General features: G+C 43.4%; 4 protein-coding genes across 4 annotated transcripts in view; 2 read left to right on the forward strand and 2 right to left on the reverse strand.

The window, feature by feature from the left end:
• LOC118937847 (NLR family CARD domain-containing protein 3-like) overlaps positions 1 to 25,149 on the reverse strand; it is a 527,060-nt gene that overhangs the window by 428,388 nt on the left and 73,523 nt on the right. The window lies entirely within an intron of this gene.
• Positions 1 to 25,149, forward strand: part of LOC118937840 (NLR family CARD domain-containing protein 3-like) — a 201,525-nt gene that overhangs the window by 147,065 nt on the left and 29,311 nt on the right. The window lies entirely within an intron of this gene.
• LOC118937868 (stonustoxin subunit beta-like) overlaps positions 1 to 25,149 on the forward strand; it is a 397,513-nt gene that overhangs the window by 88,991 nt on the left and 283,373 nt on the right. The gene's annotated exons all lie outside the window — the stretch shown is intronic.
• Positions 825 to 24,526, reverse strand: LOC118948239 (NACHT, LRR and PYD domains-containing protein 3-like). Its single transcript, XM_090197911.1, has 12 exons — positions 24,407 to 24,526; positions 19,588 to 19,686; positions 18,119 to 18,235; positions 17,801 to 17,885; positions 17,443 to 17,671; positions 15,303 to 17,067; positions 14,859 to 15,032; positions 7,329 to 7,502; positions 3,199 to 3,372; positions 2,584 to 2,757; positions 2,274 to 2,320; positions 825 to 1,788 (listed from the first exon to the last, which is right to left on the reverse strand). Exons 1-12 carry the CDS (start codon positions 24,427 to 24,429, stop codon positions 1,262 to 1,264), a joined length of 3,588 nt encoding a protein of 1,195 aa, XP_090054037.1. The 5' UTR covers positions 24,430 to 24,526; the 3' UTR covers positions 825 to 1,261.

The raw sequence follows: 25,149 nt of genomic DNA on the forward strand, positions 1-25,149 counted from the left end.
CCTCTTTAGACATTCATGTCTTTCAGCATTGTACAGGTTCAATTTTTCTGTTCCCCTAGAATTACCCTGCCTTCTCACCAAGACTAATTTATCCTCACCTGTTTTAATATATCTATCTGCTACTTCTTCATAGTCAGACTACTTCCCATATACAGATAGACTACTCAGGTTAAAACTTTTAGGTTTGTCTTTTGAATTAATGGCTATCCTATTTGTACAGAACGACCGTCCTATCACACAATACGTACTATATCTCTCCTTAATGACCTTCCGGCTTACAAAACCAGGATTTATTAAGCTCTAGTTTATTTATGGTAGTGCACCTTACCACAGGTCAATTTCAGACCTGTTTCCTTCCTATCGATTTTGGTTAAAACCCAAAGTAGAAACCCAGTGTATTTGTTCAGAATATTCAAGCACCTATCATTGATTAAATCCAAACTCCTTTAGAACATTTAATCCAAAATATCCCAAACAATTCCTCCCAAATTCAAGAATAAAGGCTACTGACCTGCTGCCGACTGGGAAAAGCACTGTTCGTTTGATCTAGTCACCGTCCCTGTCGGTCTGGGGTGTACATCGGCCTAGTTTTTCCCTCAATTCAGAGGCCAGGTCTTAAATAACGGGACCAGACCCACTCGTGCACGATTTTCGGCGTACGACCTTCAGATGACAGAGACGGGTATTTTAGATCCCGTTTCGAAGGACCAATTGTTGCAGGAATTATTATCCTCTATGTTTTAATTCCCAATTAAATTCAACACTGTCAATTCACAAGAATTTGTAAGAATCTTATTTGCATAAAATGGACAGAGACCAGTCTCTAAAATCAACCAGCAGCGTTTATTCTCGAGAGTACTGAACATGATACAGTTTACCACAGATTATAAACTGAAAATGACGTCAGCGTTTTCTAAACTGTTCCGTCTCTTCTTGACACTGGTACAAAGGCTGTATACTTCTCAAGCCTTCCCACATCGTCTATCCTAATTTAGATCATTTACGATCAGAGCCAAGGCCTGCCTGTGTAGATATGCATTCTAGCCAGTCTGGCTATATAGTTCATTCATTTCTACCAAGGAACAGAGTCATTGTTCTAATTCTTGATTATATTTACACACATTACATTCAGTACTAGGGTTAAAAAGAAAATGTATACATATACAGTAACATAATAGTATTCTGATTAGTCAGTCCTGATTGAAATGAATACATAATTAGTCATTACTGATACAAATTCCCTTAACAGTTACCATGGTTATTATTTCAGGAAAACTGAGTCGCCATCATCACTAACCCAAAACCCTGGATAGAGGGGCTCAGTGAATGTGGAGGTGAATGTGTACAGGTGGGTCAGTGTGTCAGAGGAGGCTCTATAGAAGGACAGAGTGCCGGCTGGCCAGTCCAGATACACTCCTATTCTGTGGGAGCTGGAGGAGGGGACGACTATGTTAGTCCTATGATTATTGTGCCAGGCAGAGTAACTGTTGTCAGAGCAGAACAGACTCCAGGACTTGTCATTCCATCCAAGATAACTGTCATCACCCCCTCCTCTCCTGTTGATTCCTTTATATGTCACTCCTATATCAGCCCTCCCTCTCCACTCTACCTCCCAGTAACAGCGCCCAGTCAGACCCTCTCTACACAGCACCTGTCCCCAGTCCTCAAGTCTCTCTGGGTGATCAGGATATGGCTGCTTCTCTCTCCTCCATGTCACCTGTCTGTTCTCCTCAGACAGAGAGAGGAGTCTGTTTACTGTGTTTGGGTCCAGTGTGAGATCACAGACATCTGATGGATGAAATTAGACACAATATTAGAAATCATCATCAATCTCATTAGAATTTTAACTCACTTTCAAATAATTAATTTAAAGTAGATGTTTCTAGGTATCAAAAGGAGAAGGTAAGGTAACTTGAGACTTGTTGAATGATCATATGTTATACTGTATGGTAATATAAAACACACTTATTCAAATTAATTACACACACACAAACACACACACACACACACACACACACACACACACACAAACACACACCTGTATGCATCATGAACACATCTTACACATTTCTAATGTAACACGAACGCTCCACACACACACACACACACATTGTAAAACCAACTGTTTGTAAACTTTGGTGTCCCTGATTTCTGCTTCTGTAGAACTACAGCTGAAATATGACCAAGTAAGTAATGATGGTGGTCTTTGACTTTGACTTGACTTGAATTAAGACTTATTCTTAGTCATATTCTTCACAGCAGTCAACACTCACATTTTCTAAGCCCAGGTTTCATTGTGTTCTCTCCACCATTTTCCACACTGTAGTGGTAAGCAGAAGAACAGACAGTCATTGAGGGATACACCTGAACTCACACACACACACACACACACAAACACACACACGCACGCACGCACGCACGCACGCACGCACGCACACACACACACACACACACACACACACACACACCGACACACACAATCAGCATATAACTTTGTCCAAGTGGTGTTCAGAATGTTTGTCTTAACTAGCCTGATAAGTCAAACATGTCTGATATGAACATTGACATAAACCCTCTACATACTTGAGTTTCTCCAGTCTGCAGTGTGGATCCTCCAGTCCAGCAGAGAGCAGTCTGATTCCTGAGTCTCCTGGGTGATTGTAGCTCAGATCCAGCTCTCTCAGGTGTGAGGGGGTTGACCTCAGAGCTGAGACCAGAGAAGCACAGCCTTCCTCTGTGACTAGACAGCCTGACAGCCTGCAAAGAGTCAAATCATTTTAAAATCACACTGCTATTCTTTGGTGGTGAAAATAGTGGCAGTATATTTTTTCAACATATTCAGATATATCAGTGTCCTGAAACCTGCCATATCTATTCATAAATTAATGTATCATCATTATAAATTATTCTAATATTACTTGTAGAGAGAAAATGTATAGTATGAATATTTGAGTAACATGTTTCTAAACATGTGTGTGTTTCTCCACTGTGTGTTTGTCCAGTGATTGTGTGTTCAGTGTTTGTGTGTGTCAAGGGTTTGTGTGTGGCCAGTGTGTGTGTGTGTGTGTGTCCAGTGTGTGTGGGTCACTGGACACAAACACTGGCCACACACATATGGTGTGGACTATGTTTGTCTGGTAAACACATGTGGATCTGGTGAACAGTTATCACTTGTTGACCAACTACAGGAATACTGACCTCAGAGTCTCCAGTTTACAGTGGGGATTCCCCAGTCCATCAGAGAGCAGCTTCACTCCTGAATCCTTCAGGTCATTGTTACTCAGATCCAGCTCCCTCAGGTGTGAGGGGTTTGACCTCAGAGCTGAGACCAGAGAAGCACAGCCTTCCTTTGTGACTAGACAGCCTGACAGCCTGCAAAGAGTCAAATCATATTAAAATCACACTGATATTCTTTGGTGGTGGAAATAGTGGCAGTATATTTTTTAAACATATTCAGATATATCAGTGTCCTGAAACCTGCCATATCTATTCATAAATGAATATATAATTTTTATAAATGATCAAAGTATTGCTTGAAGAGAGAAAAATGTTGTTGTAGAATGTTTAATGTAATGGTAAGATAATGACTAAATTATTTATACGTTTAAAGTAATGTTTAGACAGTATTCCACCCTGTCACTGTATATGGAAATGTGTTTGAATCATAAGATATTCTTGAATGTGGAAAAGACAAGGAACTGTGGCAGACAACTTATGACCACTGTGAAACTGATAACAGGGAAGGAAGGGAAGGAGGTCTCCCCACCCAGAGAGGGGAAAAACCGTTGAGCAGTAGATTGTGTAGCGTGCAGGATATGATTAGCAATGTATCTGTTGGAAAAAACGTGTAAACAGCATTGACAGTGTTAGAGAGGAGGAGGGGCATTTATATGACCAAATGTGAAAGGCTATGTGCATGTATGATTTTTAGAGCTCTCGTGAATAAACATTCTGATTATTGTAAGCTGGAACTCTGTCTGTTTCATTCAACTAGAATCTTACAAATTCTGGGTTGCAGACTGAGTAGTTTAATTGAGCTTCAGTTTATGAACATTGATAACATAATTCTCGTAACAAATGTACGGTACAAATATTATAGTAGACTGACCAGACCAGTTTAAAAAGCAGTATCAGTCAGAAGACAGACAGTGAGGAATCAGATTTAGATTGTATTGAGTATACAGTCCACACCATATCTATTTAGACAGTGAGGTATCAGATTTAGATTGTATTGAGTATACAGTCCACACCATATCTATTTAGACAGTGAGGTATCAGATTTAGATTGTATTGAGTATACAGTCCACACCATATCTATTTAGACAGTGAGGTATCAGATTTAGATTGTATTGAGTATACAGTCCACACCATATCTATTTAGACCACATATGTCAGAGTCAAGGCCCGCGGGCCACATCCGGCCCGCAAGAAGGTTTTTTACGGCCCCTGGGATGATCTTGATTTATTATTAGAACCGGCCCGCAGCAAGCCGGCAGCCCGCAGATCTTTTACACGCACCAATACTACATTTCCCACAATGCAAAGGTGACGCACCGAGCAGTAGGCTGCTTCATTTCAATATTTATTGGCACAGCAGTCGTCAGCATCACAGTAAAATTAACTTTCAGATACCCATCAAAAATGGCAAAACGGAAGGTGGATACTGAGAACCGGGGGTTTCAAACAAGGTGGGAGTCGGAGTATATGTTCACGAAGGTAGCTGGAAAACCTGTGTGTCTTCTGTGTGGAGAAAGTGTGGCGGTACTGAAAGAGTATAATCTGAGACGACATTATGAAACGAAACACGCGGACAAAAACAAGAATATGGACATGGAACAAAGGCTACAAAAGGCAGAGGAATTAAAACGAGGCCTCAAATCTCGACAGGCTCTGTTCAAAAAAGCCAAATCACAAGGCCAGGCTGCTGTCAAGGCCAGTTTTATTTTGGCAGAAGAGATCGCTAAATCAGCCCGGCCATTTACGGAGGGGGATTTCATCAAAAACTGCATGATTAAAGTTTGTGACGAAGTTTGCCCAGAAAAAAGGCAACTCTTTTTAAATGTGAGTCTGAGCAGAAACACCATTGCCGAGAGAGTAGACCAGTTGTCCATCAATCTAAAAGAGCAGCTTGTGAAAAAGGGAAAAGATTTTATTGCATATTCCTTGGCTGTGGATGAGAGCACCGACATTTCTGACATTGCCCAGTTGTCAATTTTCATCCGCGGAGTGGACTCCAACCTAAGCGTGACAGAGGAGTTTTTGGCTTTACGTCCTATGCATGGCACAACTACGGGGCATGATTTGTATGAAGAGGTGTCAAGATGTGTAAATGAGATGGAGCTGCCTTGGGAAAAACTCGTGGGTTTGACAACCGACGGAGCACCTGCGATGTGTGGACACAGGAGCGGACCACACATTAAAACCAAACTGACTCTGTGGGAGACGCAGATGCGGAAAGAAAATTTGAGCCACTTTCCCAGCTGCCAGACCATGAAAGAGAAGCTCTCTACCAGTGCGTTCCCGAGCACACAGTTGGCTGATAAAATAGGTATGCTTGCCGCTGACTTTCGACGCCGATTTGCTGACTTTGAAGCACAAAAAAGCAGGTTGGAACTGCTCGGTAACCCATTTGCTGTTGACGTGGAAAGCTCACCACCAAACCTCCAAATGGAGTTGATTGACCTCCAATGCAATGATGCACTGAGGGCAAAATATGCGGCAGTGGGTGCTGCGGAGTTCGCCCGTTTCCTCCCCGGCACAATGCCCCAGCTGCGCATCCAGGCTGCTCAAACGTTGTCTATGTTTGGCAGCACATACCTGTGTGAACAACTGTTTTCTTTGATGAACCTGAACAAAACATCACACAGAAGTCGACTTACTGCTGAACACCTCCACTCAATTCTGAGGATTTCTTCAGCTCAGAGCCTTACCCCGAACATTGATGAACTTGTGGAAAAGATGGGACACCACCAAGTATCACCCTCAACCTCAAACAAGTGAACATTACTGTGCAATCACATATTTAGAGTTTTTACTCAGTTCAAGTTTAAAAGTTAAAATTTAATATTTGTTTTCACTGCATGTTACTTCTCCTTAAACAAAGTGTTGTTTTTGATTAATAGATTTTTGCACTTTATTTTTTTGTATTTCAATCCAATTATATTTTAAAAATATTTCAGTTGAGTGGATGATAGAAAATTGCTATTATTGTTTTTTCTTTGAAGTAAATTTAGCCCACTTTTGCTAAAATAGAAAATATAGTCTACTGATGGTGCCTTGAATACCGGTTTCTTTCATTTAATGTTCATGTTATGGGGATATTTATATAAAGGAAATTTGTCTTTTGTGTCTGTTGAAAATTAAAGATTACTGACAGAGCCATAAGAAAATATTGCTTTATTTATCTGATCATATTGTAATATATTTGTTAGGTTTTCAGTAGGTTCAATTAGGTTCACTAGACTATATGCGTCATTTAAAATTTTTTCAATGAACATTCGAACAGTCCGGCCCTCGTCTTGTAGCTGATTTTTTTATTTGGCCCTCCGTCCATTTGACTTTGACACCCCTGATTTAGACAGTGAGGTATCAGATTTAGATTGTATTGAGTATACAGTCCACACCATATCTATTTAGACAGTGAGGTATCAGATTTAGATTGTATTGAGTATACAGTCCACACCATATCTATTTAGACAGTGAGGTATCAGATTTAGATTGTATTGAGTATACAGTCCACACCATATCTATTTAGACAGTGAAGCTAACATTTTAAATGTGTCTCTATACTCCAACATTTTGGATTTCAGATCAAATGTTTCATATGAGGTGACAGTATATAATGTCACCTTTAATTTGAGGGTATTTTAAAACATATCTGTTTCACCGTTTAGAAAAATAAAATCACTTCATGTATCTAGTCCCCCCTTTTGAAGAAGTCATAAGTATTCTGACCAATTGACTTACAGTGTATTAAAGGAGTCAAAAGTTTAGTATTTTGGCCCATATTATTTGAACACAATGACTACATCAAGCCTGTGACTGCCTTGATTGAGAAAGATCATGAATGGATCATTAATGATAATGATTGAGAGAGTTACAGAGGCTACAACAAAACGTGCTAATCTCTCACCATTACCAATAACAGAGACTACAACAAAACATACTAACCTCTCACCATTACCAATAACAGAGGCTACAACAAAACATGCTTTAAAACTGTAAGCTTCACTGTCCAAACACATATAGTGTGGACTATGTGTCTCTGGTAAACACATGTGGATCTGGTGAACAGTTATCACTTGTTGACCAACTACAGGAATACTGACCTCAGAGTCTCCAGTTTACAGTGGGGATTCCCCAGTCCATCAGAGAGCAGCTCCACTCCTGAATCCTTCAGGTCATTGTTACTCAGATCCAGCTCTCTCAGGTGTGAGGGGTTTGACCTCAGAGATGAGACCAGAGAAGCACAGCCTTCCTCTGTGACTAGACAGCCTGACAGCCTGCAAAGAGTCAAATCATATTAAAAACACACTGATATTCTTTGGTGGTGAAAATAGTGGCAGTATTTTGTTTCAAAATATTTAGTCACATCAGTGTCTTGAAATCTGCCACATCTATTCATAAATTAATGAATGTATAATTATTATGAATGATCAAAGTATTGCTTGTAGAGAGAAAAATGTATAGTACAAATATTATAGTAGACTGACCAGACCAGTTTAAAAAGCAGTATCAGTCAGAAGACAGACAGTGAGGTATCAGATTTAGATTGTATTGAGTATACAGTCCACACCATATCTATTTAGACAGTGAGGTATCAGATTTAGATTGTATTGAGTATACAGTCCTCACCATATCTATTTAGACAGTGAGGTATCAGATTTAGATTGTATTGAGTATACAGTCCACACCATATCTATTTAGACAGTGAGGTATCAGATTTATATTGTATTGAGAATACAGTCCACACCATATCTGTTTTGACAATGAAGCTAACTTTTAAAATGTGTCTCTATACTCCAACAATTTAATAGTATATTAAAGTAGTCAAAAATGTAGTATTTGATCTGATATTTCCTTGAACGCAGCGACTACATCAAGCTTGTGACTCAAACTCGTTGATTACATTTGCAGTTTGTTTTGGGTTATGTTTTGGTTGTGTTTAAATACTAAAATGGTGGATGGTGTAAAGTCTGCTTCCAGATCTCTGCACTCTCAAACACATAGATCCCCTGAACGCAGCTCCAGATCCCAATCACCTAAATTCTGACCACACCTGTATGTCATTATCACACACTATTTAGTTCAGTTCTTTGCACCCCGTCACTGTGAGGTATTGTTTGTTTTGTGACACATGGCTACTTGGAGAGTTGAGTTTCCTGTAATTTACTCCTCCCGTGTACGATACTTTTTGCCTGCCTCACTAACGACGCCTTTTCCCGCACTGTTGCCTTGTTGGACCTCCTGTGTATGACCTTCTGCCTGCCCCTGGACCCAGCTACCTGCCTCCTCCTGTGTATGACCTTCTGCCTGCCCCTGGACCCAGCTACCTGCCTCCTCCTGTGTATGACCTTCTGCCTGCACCTGGACCCAGCTACCTGCCTCCTCCTGTGTATGGCCTTCTGCCTGCCCCTGGACCCAGCTACCTGCCTCCTCCTGTGTATGACCTTCTGCCTGCCCCTGGACCCAGCTACCTGCCTCCTCCTGTGTATGACCTTCTACCTGCCCCTGGACCCAGCTACCTGCCTCCTCCTGTGTATGACCTTCTGCCTGCCCCTGGACCCAGCTACCTGCCCCTGAACCCAGCTACCTGCCCCTGAACCCAGCTACCTGCCCCTGGACCCAGCTACCTGCCCCTGGACCCAGCTACCTGCCTCCTCCTGTGTATGACCTTCTGCCTACCCCTGGACCCAGCTACCTGCCTCCTCCTGTGTATGACCTTCTGCCTGCCCCTGGACCCAGCTACCTGCCTCCTCCTGTGTATGACCTTCTGCCTGTCCCTGAACCCAGCTACCTGCCTCCTCCTGTGTATGACCTTCTGCCTGCCCCTGGACCCAGCTACCTGCCTCCTCCTGTGTATGACCTTATGCCTGCCCCTGGACCCAGCTACCTGCCTCCTCCTGTGTATGACCTTATGCCTGCCCCTGAACCCAGCTACCTGCCTCCTCCTGTGTATGACCGTCTGCCTGCCCCTGGACCCAGCTACCTGCCTCCTCCTGTGTATGACCTTCTGCCTGCCCCTGGACCCAGCTACCTGCCTCCTCCTGTGTATGACCTTCTGCCTGCCCCTGGACCCAGCTACCTGCCTCCTCCTGTGTATGACCTTCTGCCTGCCCCTGAACCCAGCTACCTGCCTCCTCCTGTGTATGACCTTCTGCCTGCCCCTGGACCCAGCTACCTGCCTCCTCTTGTGTATGACCTTCTGCCTGCTCTTGGACCCAGCTACCTGCCTCCTCCTGTGTATGACCTTCTGCCTGCCCCTGGACCCAGCTACCTGCCTCCTCCTGTGTATGACCTTCTGCCTGCCCCTGGACCCAGCTACCTGCCCCTGAACCCAGCTACCTGCCCCTGAACCCAGCTACCTGCCCCTGGACCCAGCTACCTGCCCCTGGACCCAGCTACCTGCCTCCTCCTGTGTATGACCTTCTGCCTACCCCTGGACCCAGCTACCTGCCTCCTCCTGTGTATGACCTTCTGCCTGCCCCTGGACCCAGCTACCTGCCTCCTCCTGTGTATGACCTTCTGCCTGTCCCTGAACCCAGCTACCTGCCTCCTCCTGTGTATGACCTTCTGCCTGCCCCTGGACCCAGCTACCTGCCTCCTCCTGTGTATGACCTTATGCCTGCCCCTGGACCCAGCTACCTGCCTCCTCCTGTGTATGACCTTATGCCTGCCCCTGAACCCAGCTACCTGCCTCCTCCTGTGTATGACCGTCTGCCTGCCCCTGGACCCAGCTACCTGCCTCCTCCTGTGTATGACCTTCTGCCTGCCCCTGGACCCAGCTACCTGCCTCCTCCTGTGTATGACCTTCTGCCTGCCCCTGGACCCAGCTACCTGCCTCCTCCTGTGTATGACCTTCTGCCTGCCCCTGAACCCAGCTACCTGCCTCCTCCTGTGTATGACCTTCTGCCTGCCCCTGGACCCAGCTACCTGCCTCCTCTTGTGTATGACCTTCTGCCTGCTCTTGGACCCAGCTACCTGCCTCCTCCTGTGTATGACCTTCTGCCTGCCCCTGGACCCAGCTACCTGCCTCCTCCTGTGTATGACCTTCTGCCTGCCCCTGGACCCAGCTACCTGCATCTTCCTGTGTATGACCTTCAGCCTGCCCCTGGACCCAGCTAACCTGCCTCCTCCTGTGTATGACCTTCTGCCTGCCCCTGGACCCAGCTACCTGCCTCCTCCTGTGTATGACCTTCAGCCTGCCCCTGGACCCAGCTACCTGCCTCCTCCTTTGTATGACCTTCTGCCTGCCCCTGGACCCAGCTACCTGCCTCCTCTTGTGTATGACCTTCTGCCTGCTCTTGGACCCAGCTACCTGCCTCCTCCTGTGTATGACCTTCTGCCTGCCCCTGGACCCAGCTACCTGCCTCCTCCTGTGTATGACCTTCTGCCTGCCCCTGGACCCAGCTACCTGCATCTTCCTGTGTATGACCTTCAGCCTGCCCCTGGACCCAGCTAACCTGCCTCCTCCTGTGTATGACCTTCTGCCTGCCCCTGGACCCAGCTACCTGCCTCCTCCTGTGGTCATTTACAATAAACACCTGCTGCACCCTGCAATTGAAACCAGCTCTCTGTCTCCCATTGTGTTCATTACAGATGATGACTGGAGTAATTTTCTGTCTAAGTGAGTAGATCAAATCAAATTTTATTTGTCACATACACATGGTTAGCAGATGTTAGTGCAAGTGTAGCGAAATGCTGGTGCTTCTATTTCCGACAATGCAGTAATAACCAACAAGTAATCTAGCTAACAATTCCAAAACTACTACCTTATAGACACAAGTGTAAGGGGATAAATAATATGTACATAAAGATATATGAATGAGTGATGGTACAGAGCAGCATAGGCAAGATACAGTAGATGGTATTGAGTGCAGTATATACATATGAGATGAGTATGTAAACAAAGTGGCATAGTTAAAGTGGCTAGTGATACATGTATTACATAAGGATGCAGTAGATGATACAGAGTACGGTATATACGTATACATATGAGATGAATAATGTAGGGTATGTAAACATTATATTAGGTAGCTTTATTAGGATGCTCTCGATTGTGCATCTGTAGAAGTTTGTGAGTGTTTTTGGTGACATGCCAAATTTCTTCAGCCTTCTGAGGTTGAAGAGGCGCTGCTGCGCCTTCTTCACGATGCTGTCTGTGTGGGTGGACCAATTCAGTTTGTCTGTGATGTGTACGCCGAGGAACTTAAAACTTAATACCCTCTCCACTACTGTTCCATCGATGTGGATAGGGGGGTGTTCCCTCTGCTGTTTCCTGAAGTCCACAATCATCTCCTTAGTTTTGTTGAAGTTGAGTGTGAGGTTATTTTCCTGACACCACACTCTGAGGGCCCTCACCTCGTCCCTGTAGGCCGTCTCGTCGTTGTTGGTAATCAAGCCTACCACTGTTGTGTCGTCCTCAAACTTGATGATTGAGTTGGAGGCGTGCGTGGCCACGCAGTCGTGGGTGAACAGGGCGTACAGGAGAGGGCTCAGAACGCACCCTTGTGGGGCCCCAGTGTTGAGGATCAGCGGGTGGGAGATGTTGTTGCCTATCCTCACCACCTGGGGGTGGCCCGTCAGGAAGTCCAGTATCCAGTTGCACAGGGCGGGGTCGAGACCCAGGGTCTCGAGCTTGATGACGAGCTTGGAGGGCACTATGGTGTTAAATGCCGAGCTGTAGTCGATGAACAGCATTCTCACATAGGTATTCCTCTTGTCCAGATGGGTTAGGGCAGTGTGCAGTGTGGTTGAGATTGCATCGTCTGTGGACCTATTTGGGCGGTAAGCAAATTGGAGTGGGTCTAGGGTATCAGGTAGGGTGGAGGTGATATGGTCCTTGACTAGTCTCTCAAAGCACTTCATGATGACGGAAGTGAGTGCTACGGGGCGGTAGTCGTTTAGCTCAGTTACCTTAGCTTTCTTGGGAACAGGAACAATGGTGGCCCTCTTGAAGCATGTGGGAACAACAGACTGGGATAGGGATTGATGGAATATGTCCGTAAACACACCAGCCAGCTGGTCTGCGCATGCTCTGAGGGCGCGGCTGGGGATGCCGTCTGGGCCTGCAGCCTTGCGATGGTTGACACGTTTAAATGTTTTCCTCACGTCGGCTGCAGTGAAGGAGAGTCTGCATGTTTTAGTTGCGGGCCGTGTCAGTGGCACTGTATTGTCCTCAAAGCGGGCAAAAAGTTATTTAGTCTGCCTGGGAGCAAGACATCCTGGTCCGTGACGGGGCTGGTTTTCTTTTTGTAATCCGTGATTGACTGTAGACCCTGCCACATACCTCTTGTGTCTGAGCCGTTGAATTGAGATTCTACTTTGTCTCTATACTGACGCTTAGCTTGTTTGATTGCCTTGCGGAGGGAATAGTTACACTGTTTGTATTCGGTCATGTTTCCAGTCACCTTGCCCTGATTAAAAGCAGTGGTTCGCGCTTTCAGTTTCACGTGAATGCTACCATCAACCCACGGTTTCTGGTTTGGGAATGTTTTAATCGTTGCTATGGGAACGACATCTTCAACGCACGTTCTAATGAACTAGCTCACCGAATCAGCGTATTCGTCATTGTTGTTGTCTGACGCAATACGGAACATATCCCAGTCCACGTGATGGAAGCAGTCTTGGAGAGTGGAATCAGATTGGTCGGACAAGCGTTGAACAGACCTCAGCGCGGGAGCTTCTTGTTTTAGTTTCTGTCTGTAGGCAGGGATCAACAAAATGGAGTCGTGGTCAGCTTTTCCAAAAGGAGGCCGGGGCAGGGCCTTATATGCGTCGCGGAAGTTGGAATAGCAATGATCCAAGGTTTTTCCAGCCCTGGTTGCGCAATCGATATGCTGATACAATTTAGGGAGTCTTGTTTTCAGATTAGCCTTGTTAAAATCCCCAGCTACAATGAATGCAGCCTCCGGATATATGGATTCCAGTTTGCAAAGTATCAAATAAAGTTTGTTCAGAGCCATCGATGTGTCTGCTTGGGGGGGATATATACGGCTGTGATTATAATTGAAGAGAATTCCCTTGGTAGATAATGCGGTCGACATTTGATTGTGAGGAATTCTAAATCAGGTGAACAGAAGGACTTGAGTTCCTGTATGTTGTTGTGGCCACACCACGTCACGTTAACCATGAAGCATACGCCCCCGCCCCTCTTCTTACCAGAAAGATGTTTGTTTCTGTCGGCGCGATGCGTGGAGAAACCAGCTGGCTGCACCGACTCCGATAGCGTCTCTCTAGTGAGCCATGTTTCCGTGAAGCAAAGAATGTTACAGTCTCTGATGTCCCTCTGGAATGCTACCCTTGCTCGGATTTCATCAACCTTGTTGTCAAGAGACTGGACATTGGCGAGGAGAATGCTAGGGAGTGGTGCACGATGTGCCCGTCTCCGGAGTCTGACCAGAAGACCGCTTCGTTTTCCCCTTTTACGAGGTCGTTTTTTGGGGTCGCCGGCTGGGATCCATTCTGTTGTCCTGGGTGAACAGGCAGAACACAGGATCCGCTTCGCGAAAGTCATATTCTTGGTCGTACTGATGGTGAGTTGACACTGCTCTTATGTTCAGTAGTTCTTCTCGACTGTATGTAATGAAACCTAAGATGACCTGGGGTACTAATGTAAGAAATAACACGTAAAAAAACAAAAAACTGCATAGTTTCCTAGGAACGCAGCGAGACCAGGCGGCCATCTCTGTCGGCGCCGGAAGTAGTTAGAGGCTACAACAAAACATGCTAACCTCTCACCATTACCAATAACAGAGGCTACAACAAAACATGCTAACCTGTCACCATTACCAATAACAGAGACTAAAACAAAACATGCTAACCTCTCACCATTACCAATAACAGAGGCTACAACAAAACATACTAACCTCTCACCATTACCAATAACAGACGCTACAACAAAACATGCTAACCTCTCACCATTACCAATAACAGAGGATACAACAAAACATGCTAACCTCTCACCATTACCAATACCAGAGACTACAACAAAACATGCTAACCTCTCACCATTACCAATAACAGAGGGGGTCTGATCTTGGTGCCTCTAACTTTCTCATTCATCATCATTCACGAGTCATTCATGATTATTCATAATCACATAGCATCCACATGAATGTAGAAGTGTTCAGAAACATCTTCTATTCTTACTGACAATACAAGTGAAGTGACTCCAAAATGACAGGACATTATTCACCATTCAGTTTCTATTAGGAAAATAATCTAAAACACAACCAAGACAAACTGCAAATGAATTACTGTAAATGTATTCAACAAGTTTGTAGAATCACAAGCCTGATGAAATCACTGCAGAAAAATATTGGACTAAACTTTTGACTAAATGAATATGTCCAAATGATTACGACTTTTTCAAATTGGAGAACTAGATACATAAAGTGCTTTCATTTCTAAACTGTAAAATACATACTGTACATACCTTTAAATAAAAGGTGACATTCTGTACTGTCTCCTAATATGAAACATTCTATCTCAAATCCAAAATGCTGGAGCAAAGCACCAAATGTAAAACTCTAAGCTTCACTGTCCAAACAAATATGGTGTGGACTATGTGTGCCTGGTAAACACATGTGGATCTGGTGAACAGTTATCACTTGTTGACCAACTACAGGAATACTGACCTCAGAGTCTCCAGTTTACAGTGGGGATTCCCCAGTCCATCAGAGAGCAGCTTCACTCCTGAATCCTTCAGGTCATTGTTACTCAGGTCCAGCTCTCTCAGGTGTGAGGGGTTCGACCTCAGAGCTGACACCAGAGAAGCACAGCCTTCCTCTGTGACTCCACAGCCTGACAGCCTGACAAAGAGATCATCATGACTTCACAAACACACTGTTAATTTAACACCAGAAGTGTAGAAGGAAAATAGCAGATGTATTTGGTTGATTCTCCCAAACCACATATAGATTAATCTTCCATCTCCTAGAATTGTGTGGTCATATTGTTATACTAGATTGAAAATCAATGCACGGATTCAACATGTCATTCAATATAATATTATATAATTAACCCAAAACTGAATATTTCTTCCTGATGATTACTATATAAATGTCATTTTATTTACTCACAGAACAGCTCTGGAGGCTTTGACCACTGGCAGCAGCCTCAGAAGACCTTCCTCTGATCCGGAGTATTTCTTTAGGTCAAACACATCCAGCTCCTTTTCTGAAGTCAGCAACACAAAGACCAGAGCTGACCACTGTGCAAGTGACAGTTTGGCTCTAGAGAGATTTCCTGATCTCAGGTATCTTTGGATCTCCTCCACTAGAGAATGGTCATTCAGTTCATTCAGACAGTGGAACAGATTGATGCACCTCTCTGGAGAAGGATTCTCCCTCATCTTCTCCTTGATGTACTTGACTGTTTCTTCATGGCTCTGTGAGCTGCTTCTTGTCTTTGTCAGTAGACCTCGTAAGTGCTTCTGATTGGACTCCAGTGAGAGGCCCAGAAGGAAGCGGAGGAAAAGGTCCAGGTTTCCCGTCTCACTTTGTAAGGCTTTATCCACAGCACTCTTGTAGAAAGTAACTTCAGGCTCGTCGTTTGTTTGCAGTTCATCCATTAGATTCTCATTGTTGTTGATGAATGAGAGGAACACATATACAGCAGCCAGAAACTCCTGAATGCTCAGATGAACAAAGCAGTACACCTTGTACTGGTACAGCCCACATTCCTCTTTAAAGAGCTGTGTGCACAATCCTGAGTACACTGAGGCTTCATTGACATCAATGCCAGCCTCTTTCAGGTCTTCTTCATAGAAAATCAGATTACCATTCACAAGCTGTTGGAAAGCCAGTTTTCCCAGTGACAGAATGCTCTCTTTATTCCAGTCTGGACCTGTCTCTTCTTTCCCAAGATACTTTTCATTCTTCTGTTTGGTATGAAACACCACAAGGTGTGTGTACATCTCAGTCAGAGTCTTGGGCATCTCTTCTCTCTTATGTTTCAGCATGTGTTCAAGGACTGTTGCAGAAATCCAACAGAAGACTGGAATGTGGCACATGATGTGGAGGCTCCTTGATGTCTTTATGTGTGAGATGATTCTGCTGGCCAGGTCCTCGTCACTGAATCTATTCCTGAAGTACTCCTCCTTCTGTGGGTCATTGAACCCTCGTACCTCTGTCACCTGGTCAACACACCCTGAAGGGATCTTATGGGCTGCTGCAGGTCGGGTAGTTATCCAGAGGAGAGCAGAGGGGAGCAGATCTCCCTTGATGAGATTTGTCAGCAGAACATCCACTGATGTTGACTCTGTGACGTCCCAACAGATCTTGTTCTTCTGGAAGTCTAGTGGCAGTCGGCATTCATCCAGACCATCAAAGATGAACAGAACTTTGTATTTGTCGTAGTTGGAGATTCTTGATTGTTTGGTTACCATTGAGAAGTGATGGAGAAGTTCAATGAACGTGTGTTTGTCCTCTTTCATCAAATTCAGCTCCCGAAAAGGGAATGAAAATACAAATTGGACATCCTGATTTGCCTTTCCTTCAGCCCAGTCGAGAGTGAACTTCTGCACAGAGACTGTTTTTCCAATGCCAGCGACTCCCTTTGTCAGCACAGTTCTGATAGGTTTATCTTGTCCAGTTAAGGGTTTGAAGATGTCGTTACATTTGATTGCAGTCTCTGGTCTTGCTTGTTTCCTGGTTGTTGTCTCAATCTGTCTCAGCTCATGTTCATTATTGACCTCTCCTGTTCCACCCTCTGTGATGTAGAGCTCTGTGTAGATCTTATTGAGAAGTGTTGGGTTTCCTTGTTTAGCGATCCCCTCAAATACACATTGAAACTTCTTCTTTAGATTTGATTTGAGTTCACGTTGGCAAATCACAGCAGGATCATCTGAATGAAGAGGATATTCATATTATGTCTTTTTTAATGTCTACAGTATTGTAGGACTGTTATGGTGCTTAAATTATAATAATTTATTATCTTAACTGCCTGTATAAATGTGTAAATGTTTTCATAGTGCATTACAGACTGGTGTGACTTGATTATATTATTATTGGTATTATTGATGGTATTATTAATGTTGTCTCTCTCTCTCTCTCTAAATTAATCACCACAACACATCCCTGCTGCTACTTGATGAGGTCACTAGGTGTTGTATTAAGGCTGCTACAATATCATTGAGTTACACAGCTACTTTAGCTGTACTTTAGCTACAGCTTTTAAATGTTATAAAACATCATTCAACATGAGGCAGACAGATCTTACATTTCTCCAGTGTGTCAGCAAGCTCCTTCTGGTTCATTTTCCTCAGGACGTGCAGTGTGATCTTCAGAGCCCCCTCTCTGGCACTGCTCTCCTGCTTCTCATCTTCAGGGTCCACCACTTCCTTATCCTGCTTCTGACTCTCAAAGCCTTCTGGGAGTTCTGGACTAAGAATCCTCTTGAACATCTTCAGCTCGTTCTTCACAAATGTCATCATTTTCTCTTCAAGCAACTGAAATAAATAAAGTAAATAAGTTAATCAAGAGAATAAATGCTGTCTCATCAACACATTAATGAATGATTGACAGATCAACTTTACTTGAGGTAAACAAAAACAAATGGACATAACAGGACCACATACACTGAATATGGAGGCCAGGTCTGTTTGATGACTCTGGGAAGACTGACCACTGAGAATCTCTGACTCTGATCTCCCCTGTTGGTTTCTGTGGACAAAACATGAGATTACATCTCCTCACCCAGGGAGTTCACACACACACACACACACACACACACACACACACACACACACACACAGGGAGGGAATGTTCTGTTTGTTTAATATTGTTTTACGACTATGAAAATGGACAAAATTATTAGCCTATGGATTATGAAGAGGAGAAATGACTAGAGACAGTGTTGTTTAACTCACTGACCATGACCCATGAGTTCTTCTTACCTTTGTTCAGTAGAAAAGTCTCCCTCTCTAAAGTGTATAGGACGACCCATAGACCAGTCACTCTTCATGGACACACAGCTGGGTACAGGGGAGGCTGGTCTCTCCTGCTGGATTGGTCTTCAACACAACAGAGACAAACATTACATCTCTCATCTACTCTGAGCTCAGATGGGGAAACATAAGAAAAGAAAAAAAAGCTATATATTTTACTTTCTACAAGAGTGCTGTATCTAGAAATGAGCTTAGCTTTTATAATTAACGAAGTTATGTTTATGTTAAGTTTTTTTTGCTAAATGAGGAGATGTTACGTGGGTACCTGCTTCTATAAACCAATGACGAGATGCCACGTGGGTACCTGCTTCTATAAACCAATGAGGAGATGGCACGTGGGTACCTGCTTCTAGAAACCAATGAGGAGATGCAGCGAGAAACTGCGTCACAAATAGAACTGACTTCTAGACGCTCGTTGGCGCGCGAGAGCAGTGTGTCATTTTTTATAACGAAATTAATTTTGCGTCGCGAGCGTTGTCGACAGTCTGTCAGCCCCGCTAAAAGGCTGGTGTCTTTACTCTGCCTTCTCCGGGGGCACGTCGAGGTAAATTTACTAACCGGGAGGGTTGAATGATGTCATTTATTGGAGGGCTGGAAGACGCACTCTCGAGGTTGTTTACTCACAATATCAGATATTAAGATGATTTTTATAATGAATGTATACTGAGGTTGAGGTTCTGACTAGTGATTATTTACCCGGTGTTCAATACCTGCTATTAAGGCGCCCTGAAAATAATATTCAAAAGTTTGGTCCTTGGACACAGACGGGTTAAACACTAAAGTTACCGTCCATCTAGTGAAGAGAGGAGAACCGGACAGAGGTAGCCAGCATCCGTCAACGAGAGAGGGAGAAGCCCTCCACGGGATTTAACAGGTGGAAGAAACAACCGGGGAGCTCCATCGGTCCACAAGAAATGCAGACAGCCGGTGATGATGTAGTGGTAGCTATGGTAACTAGGATGCTGCTGGTAGAGTAGCTAGCTAGCTTACCGAGCTGTACCGACTAGCTTGGATAACTAGGATGCTGCTGGTAGAGTAGCTAGCTAGATTACCGAGCTGTTCCGACTAGCTAGGATAACTAGGATGCTGCTGGTAGAGTAGCTAGCTAGCTTACCGAGCTTTAATTAGCTTGGTTAGTTAGCAGGTCGTTCGTCTGTCCCTCGTCTCGATGATGAATCCGGTGAACCACAAAATGAAACAAGGATAGAGAGTGAAAAGGATCTGGCTACACTCACACTGTCCCTGACCGTAAAGAAAAAAGCAAATTGAACAGTAAACTTCGGTGTCTCAACACTGTAACAAACTCCGTAGTTATTCCCCAAGATCACCTCAGTCCACTCTGCGCGTAACCGGCTTGGCGCCACACCGAACGGGGACGCGGACAGTTCTGTACGGGGACGCCATCAACGTCATCTTACCTCTTAGCTTTGGTGTCATGTCCCCCAGAGAGATGCATTTTAGAGGCAGGGCCCCCCTCTTCTCTCTTCCCAGAGAGACTCATTTTAGAGCACTGACCCCTAAACAGAGATCCAACATGTTGGTTGTGGTTAACTCAGTGACAACTAAACAGAGATCCAACATGTTGGTTGTGGTTAACACAGTGACAACTAAACAGAGATCCAACATGTTGGTTGTGGTTAACACAGTGACAACTAAACAGAGATCCAACATGTTGGTTGTGGTTAACACAGTGACAACTAAACAGAGATCCAACATGTTGGTTGTGGTTAACACAGTGACAACTAAACAGAGATCCAACATGTTGGTTGTGGTTAACACAGTGACAACTAAACAGAGATCCAGCATGTTGGTTGTGGTTAACACAGTGACAACTAAACAGAGATCCAGCATGTTGGTTGTGGTTAACACAGTGACAACTAAACAGAGATCCAACATGTTGGTTGTGGTTAACACAGTGACAACTAAACAGAGATCCAACATGTTGGTTGTGGTTAACACAGTGACAACTAAACAGAGATCCAACATGTTGGTTGTGGTTAACACAGTGACAACTAAACAGAGATCCAACATGTTGGTTGTGGTTAACACAGTGACAACTAAACAGAGATCCAACATGTTGGTTGTGGTTAACACAGTGACAACTAAACAGAGATCCAACATGTTGGTTGTGGTTAACACAGTGACAACTAAACAGAGATCCAGCATGTTGGTTGTGGTTAACACAGTGACAACTAAACAGAGATCCAACATGTTGGTTGTGGTTAACACAGTGACAACTAATTATTGATTGTCAATTGTTCTCATTTATTCATTATCTCTTTGAGAAATAAAACATTTACTAACAGACATAGAAACAGTCAGGTGATTTAATGCATCACATGAACATGTAGTTGTGACATTTCATCGCCATGGTAACTGTCAATAATAATAAGTCACAGTTTGGTAAGGTAGTTCTAGACAGTACAGCAACAATAATAATAATAATAACAATAATAATAATAATAATAATAAGTCACAGTTTGTTAAGGTAGTTATAGACAGTACAGCAACACAAGGCCATGTCTCACACTTGTTTTTATTCACTAAAAGTAGGCTATTTATTGTCTTTCAGTCTGTTCTTTCTTTTCTAAACGTATCTGAGAATATAGACAGAAGGGCTAAAACGGACTTGATTGATCTGAGGGGGAAATCTTTGATCTATTCAGAAACTTTTTTTTTTTAGGCTCGGTTATAATGTATAATAGTGTTTTTTTAGTGATATGCAGATCAAGGTCTTTACCTCAGCTACAGCCTACATATCATAGATGACCAGCCTAAACATGTTCAGGTCAGTTCACATAATGTTATAGTCCTACCAGTAGCAGGACACAGAATGTACTGTATATAACCTACATATCATAGATGACCAGTCTAAACCTGTTCAGGTCAGTTCACATAATGTTATAGTCCTACCAGTAGCAGGACAGAGAATGTCCACTATATATACAAAAGTATGTGGACACCCCTTCAAATGAGTGGATTCGGCTATTTCAGCCACACCTGTTGCTGACAGGTGTATAAAATCGAGCACACCACCATGCAATCTCCACAGACGAACATTGGCAGTAGAATGACCTAACGGAAGATCTCAGTGCCTTTCAACGTGGCACCGTCATAGGATGCCACCTTTCCAACATGTCAGTTGGTCAAATTCCTGCCCTGCTAGAGCTGCCCCGGTCAACTGTGAGTGCTGTTATTGTGAAGTGGAAACGTCTTGGAGCAACAACGGCTCAACAGTGAAGTGGTAGGCCACTCAAGCGCAGAGAACAGGCCCGCCAAGTGCGGAAGCACATAAAAATGGTCTGTCCTCGGTTGCAACACCTAATACCGAATTTCAAACTGCAATGTCAGCAAAATAACACTAAAAGCAAAATAACTGTTCGTCGGGAGCTTCATGAAATGGGTTTCCATGGCCAAGCAGCCACACACAAGATCACCTTGCGCAATGCCAAGCATCAGCTTGAGTGGTGTAAAGCTCGCTGCCATTGGACTCTGGAGCAGTGGAATCTGGGTTTGGTGGATGCCAGGAAAACGCTTCCTGCCCAAATGCATTGTGCCAACTGTAAAGTTTGGTGGCGGAGGAAAAATAGTCTTGGGCAGTTTGGGGAAGGCCCTTTCCAGTTTCAGCATGACAATGTCCCCGTGCACAAATCGAGGTCCATACAGAAATGACTTGTCGAGATCGGTGTGGAAGAACTTGACTGGCCTGCACAGAGCCCTGACCTCAACCCCATCGAACACCTTTGGGATGAATTGGAACACTGACTTCGAGCCAGGCCTAATCACCCAATATCAGTGCCCGACCTCCCTAATGCGCTTGTGGCTGAACGGAAGTAAGTCCCTGCAGCAATGTTCCAACATCTACTGGAAAGCCTTCCCAGAAGAGTGGAGGCTGTTCTTGCAGCAAAGGGCTGACCAACTCCATAAGAATGCCTATGATTTTGGAAGGAGATGTTCGACTAGCAGGTGTCCACATACTTTTGGTCATGTAGTGTATGTAGCCTAATCTAAATCAAGTCAAATGTTATTGGTCACAATGTCAGAACGGCATAGACTAAGGTACAGTAGAATAGTATAGAATACAGTATATACATATGAGATGAGTAATGCATAGACTAAGATACAGTAGAATAGTATAGAATACAGTATATACATATGAGATGAGTAATGCCAGATATTTATAGCCGAGGCCAGATTCTTTTCACAACATTTCCAACAGAGACCATCAGGTTGGTCGGCATGATTAGTGATCATACTGTAGCTCAAACCTACTGTGACTGTTGAATGTCTGACGACGACCTAACTTTATAATAGTTCGTAGCCGACCTACCAGAATCTGCCCGTCTTTCCTTCAAATCAACACATTTATCTGTCTTCTAATGCAGTGGTGTAAAGTACTTCAGTAAAATACTTTAAAGTACTACTTCAGTAGTTTTTGGGGGAATCTGTCCTTTACTTTAATATTTATATTTTAACAACTTTTACTTTTACTTCACTACATTCATAAATAAAATGATGTATTTTTAACTCCACACATGTTCCCTGACACCCAAAAGTACTCATTACATGTTGAGGACAGAAAATGGACTCACTAAACACAAATGCTGTTTTTAAATGATGTCTGAGTGTTGGAGTGTGACCCTGGCAATCCATAAATTAAAATAACAAGAACATAACATGAACATTGTCCCGTCTGGTTTGATTAATAAAAGGAATTTAAAATATTACTACTTTACTTTTACTTTTGATACTTAATTATATTTAAAACCAAATACTTTTAGACTTTTCCTGAAGAAGTATTTTACTGGGTGATTTTCACTTTTACTTGAGTCATTTTCTATGAAGGAATCTTTACTTTTACTCCAGTTTGAGAACTGAGTTCTGTTTCCACCACTGTTCTAACGTTCCATATGAGACACAGTTTCAACAGACATTCTGGAACTGAGTTCTGTTTCCACCACTGTTCTAACGTTCCATATGAGACACAATTTCAACAGACATTCTGGAACTGAGTTCTGTTTCCACCACTGTTCTAACGTTCCATATGAGACACAGTTTCAACAGACATTCTGGAACTGAGTTCTGTTTCCACCACTGTTCTAACGTTCCATATGAGACACAGTTTCAACAGACATTCTGGAACTGAGTTCTGTTTCCACCACTGTTCTAACGTTCCATATGAGACACAGTTTCAACAGACATTCTGGAACTGAGTTCTGTTTCCACCACTGTTCTAACGTTCCATATGAGACACAGTTTCAACAGACATTCTGGAACTGAGTTCTGTTTCCACCACTGTTCTAACGTTCCATATGAGACACAGTTTCAACAGACATTCTGGAACTGAGTTCTGTTTCCACCACTGTTCTAACGTTCCATATGAGACACAGTTTCAACAGACATTCTGGAACTGAGTTCTGTTTCCACCACTGTTCTAACGTTCCATATGAGACACAGTTTCAACAGACATTCTGGAACTGAGTTCTGTTTCCACCACTGTTCTAACGTTCCATATGAGACACAGTTTCAACAGACATTCTGGAACTGCGTCGGCTACAAAATTACTTTCCATTTCATATCAGGAAATAAAGTAACGGTCACTGGGTGAATTCGTTTTGCATTGCCCGGCTCCCCGGGTGAGCAGAGTTTACACATTTTACACCATTCCATTGGTCCTTAAAATATATGTCCACCCACCTGTAGCACCGGGCCATGCAAAACAAACTTCCCACTGTCGCAGAGACACAGAGTTCTAATCCCAGACGCGTTTCTTCAAGACATCTCTCTTACATTATTTTTGATAAACGTATAATTTACTCTATACCAAGTTTAGCTGTTTATCCTCCAAAATGTTACTGTAGGACTTTAATAATTGTTAACAGGCCTACAAATCCAAAAGGTTTTAATTTGAGAATGTTCATTTGTATGCCTCAAATATTAAACTGTCTTAAAATATGTGATGATTAGTTGAATCAGGTGTGTAAGTGCTGGTAACAACAAAAGGATGGAGAAACCCTGAGATAAACATAAAACCATATAATTGAAAAGCTCTTCCACCATCTTTACCAGAAGTGTTACTGATAACATGTAGGTCAACTGATTAGTTTACACTTTGAAAACTGCTGTCTGTCAGCAACTCAGCTCAAGTAGCAGTTCTACTATCTAGTAATTTAGCTTTCCAGCTATTCATTCTCTTACTCTGTCCATTAGAATAAATTATTGTTCAAAGATACTTACTTCTTTTTTTTTCTTCTCCCCATTTCGTGTTTTCTGCTCTGTCGTCTCAAAATGGATCCTGAACAAAAGAACAAGTTTACTTTCTGTTTCAGCTCAGCCGCCTCCCCACCCTGATAATAAAGTGTTATATTGGTATCTTCCACTAGATGGCAGTAAACACCTGCTGTAACTAGAATTTACCATTTGAAGTGTTTGGTTTCTTGGTCCTGGTGACTTCTGGGAAGTGTCTCAGAGGAGGTGTGCTGATCTAGGATCAGGTCCCCCCTCTCCCTGTAATCTGATGCATTATGATCTAGGATCAGGTCCCCTCTCCATGTAATCTGGTTAATTCTGATCTAGGATCAGGTCCCCCCTCTCCATGTAATCTGGTTAATTATGATCTAGGATCAGGTCCCCCCTCTCCCTGTAATCTGATGCATTATGATCTAGGATCAGGTCTCCTCTCCATGTAATCTGGTTAATTCTGATCTAGGATCAGGTCCCTCCTCTCCATGTAATCTGATTCATTATGATCTTAAAGACTAAACTGATCCTAGATCAGCTCTCCTACTCTTTATGAATACTGTCACAGGTGACTCCTCAAGATGAGGAGATGATTTATAAAAGTTCTTTAAAAGAGCCTTTGGGGGATTTTTGAGACCAGGTCCCTCCTCTCCATGTAATCTGATTCATTATGATCTAGGATTAGGTCCCCCTGTCCATGTAATCTGATTCATTACGATCTAGGATCAGCTCCCCCTCTC

This window comes from Oncorhynchus mykiss, chromosome 13 (assembly GCF_057628025.1).
Source record: "Oncorhynchus mykiss isolate SJ-2025 chromosome 13, ASM5762802v1, whole genome shotgun sequence".
Taxonomy (NCBI): domain Eukaryota; kingdom Metazoa; phylum Chordata; class Actinopteri; order Salmoniformes; family Salmonidae; genus Oncorhynchus; species Oncorhynchus mykiss.

Coding starts and splice junctions, on each gene's coding strand:
- LOC118948239 (XM_090197911.1), bottom strand. CDS start 24,429: ATGGGGAGAAGAAAAAAAAAGAA. Junction 17,068..17,442: donor TGCTGACACACTGGAGAAAT/GTAAGATCTGTC, acceptor CTCTTCATTCAG/ATGATCCTGCTGTGATTTGC. Junction 7,503..14,858: donor TGTAAACTGGAGACTCTGAG/GTCAGTATTCCT, acceptor GACTCTTTGCAG/GCTGTCAGGCTGTCTAGTCA.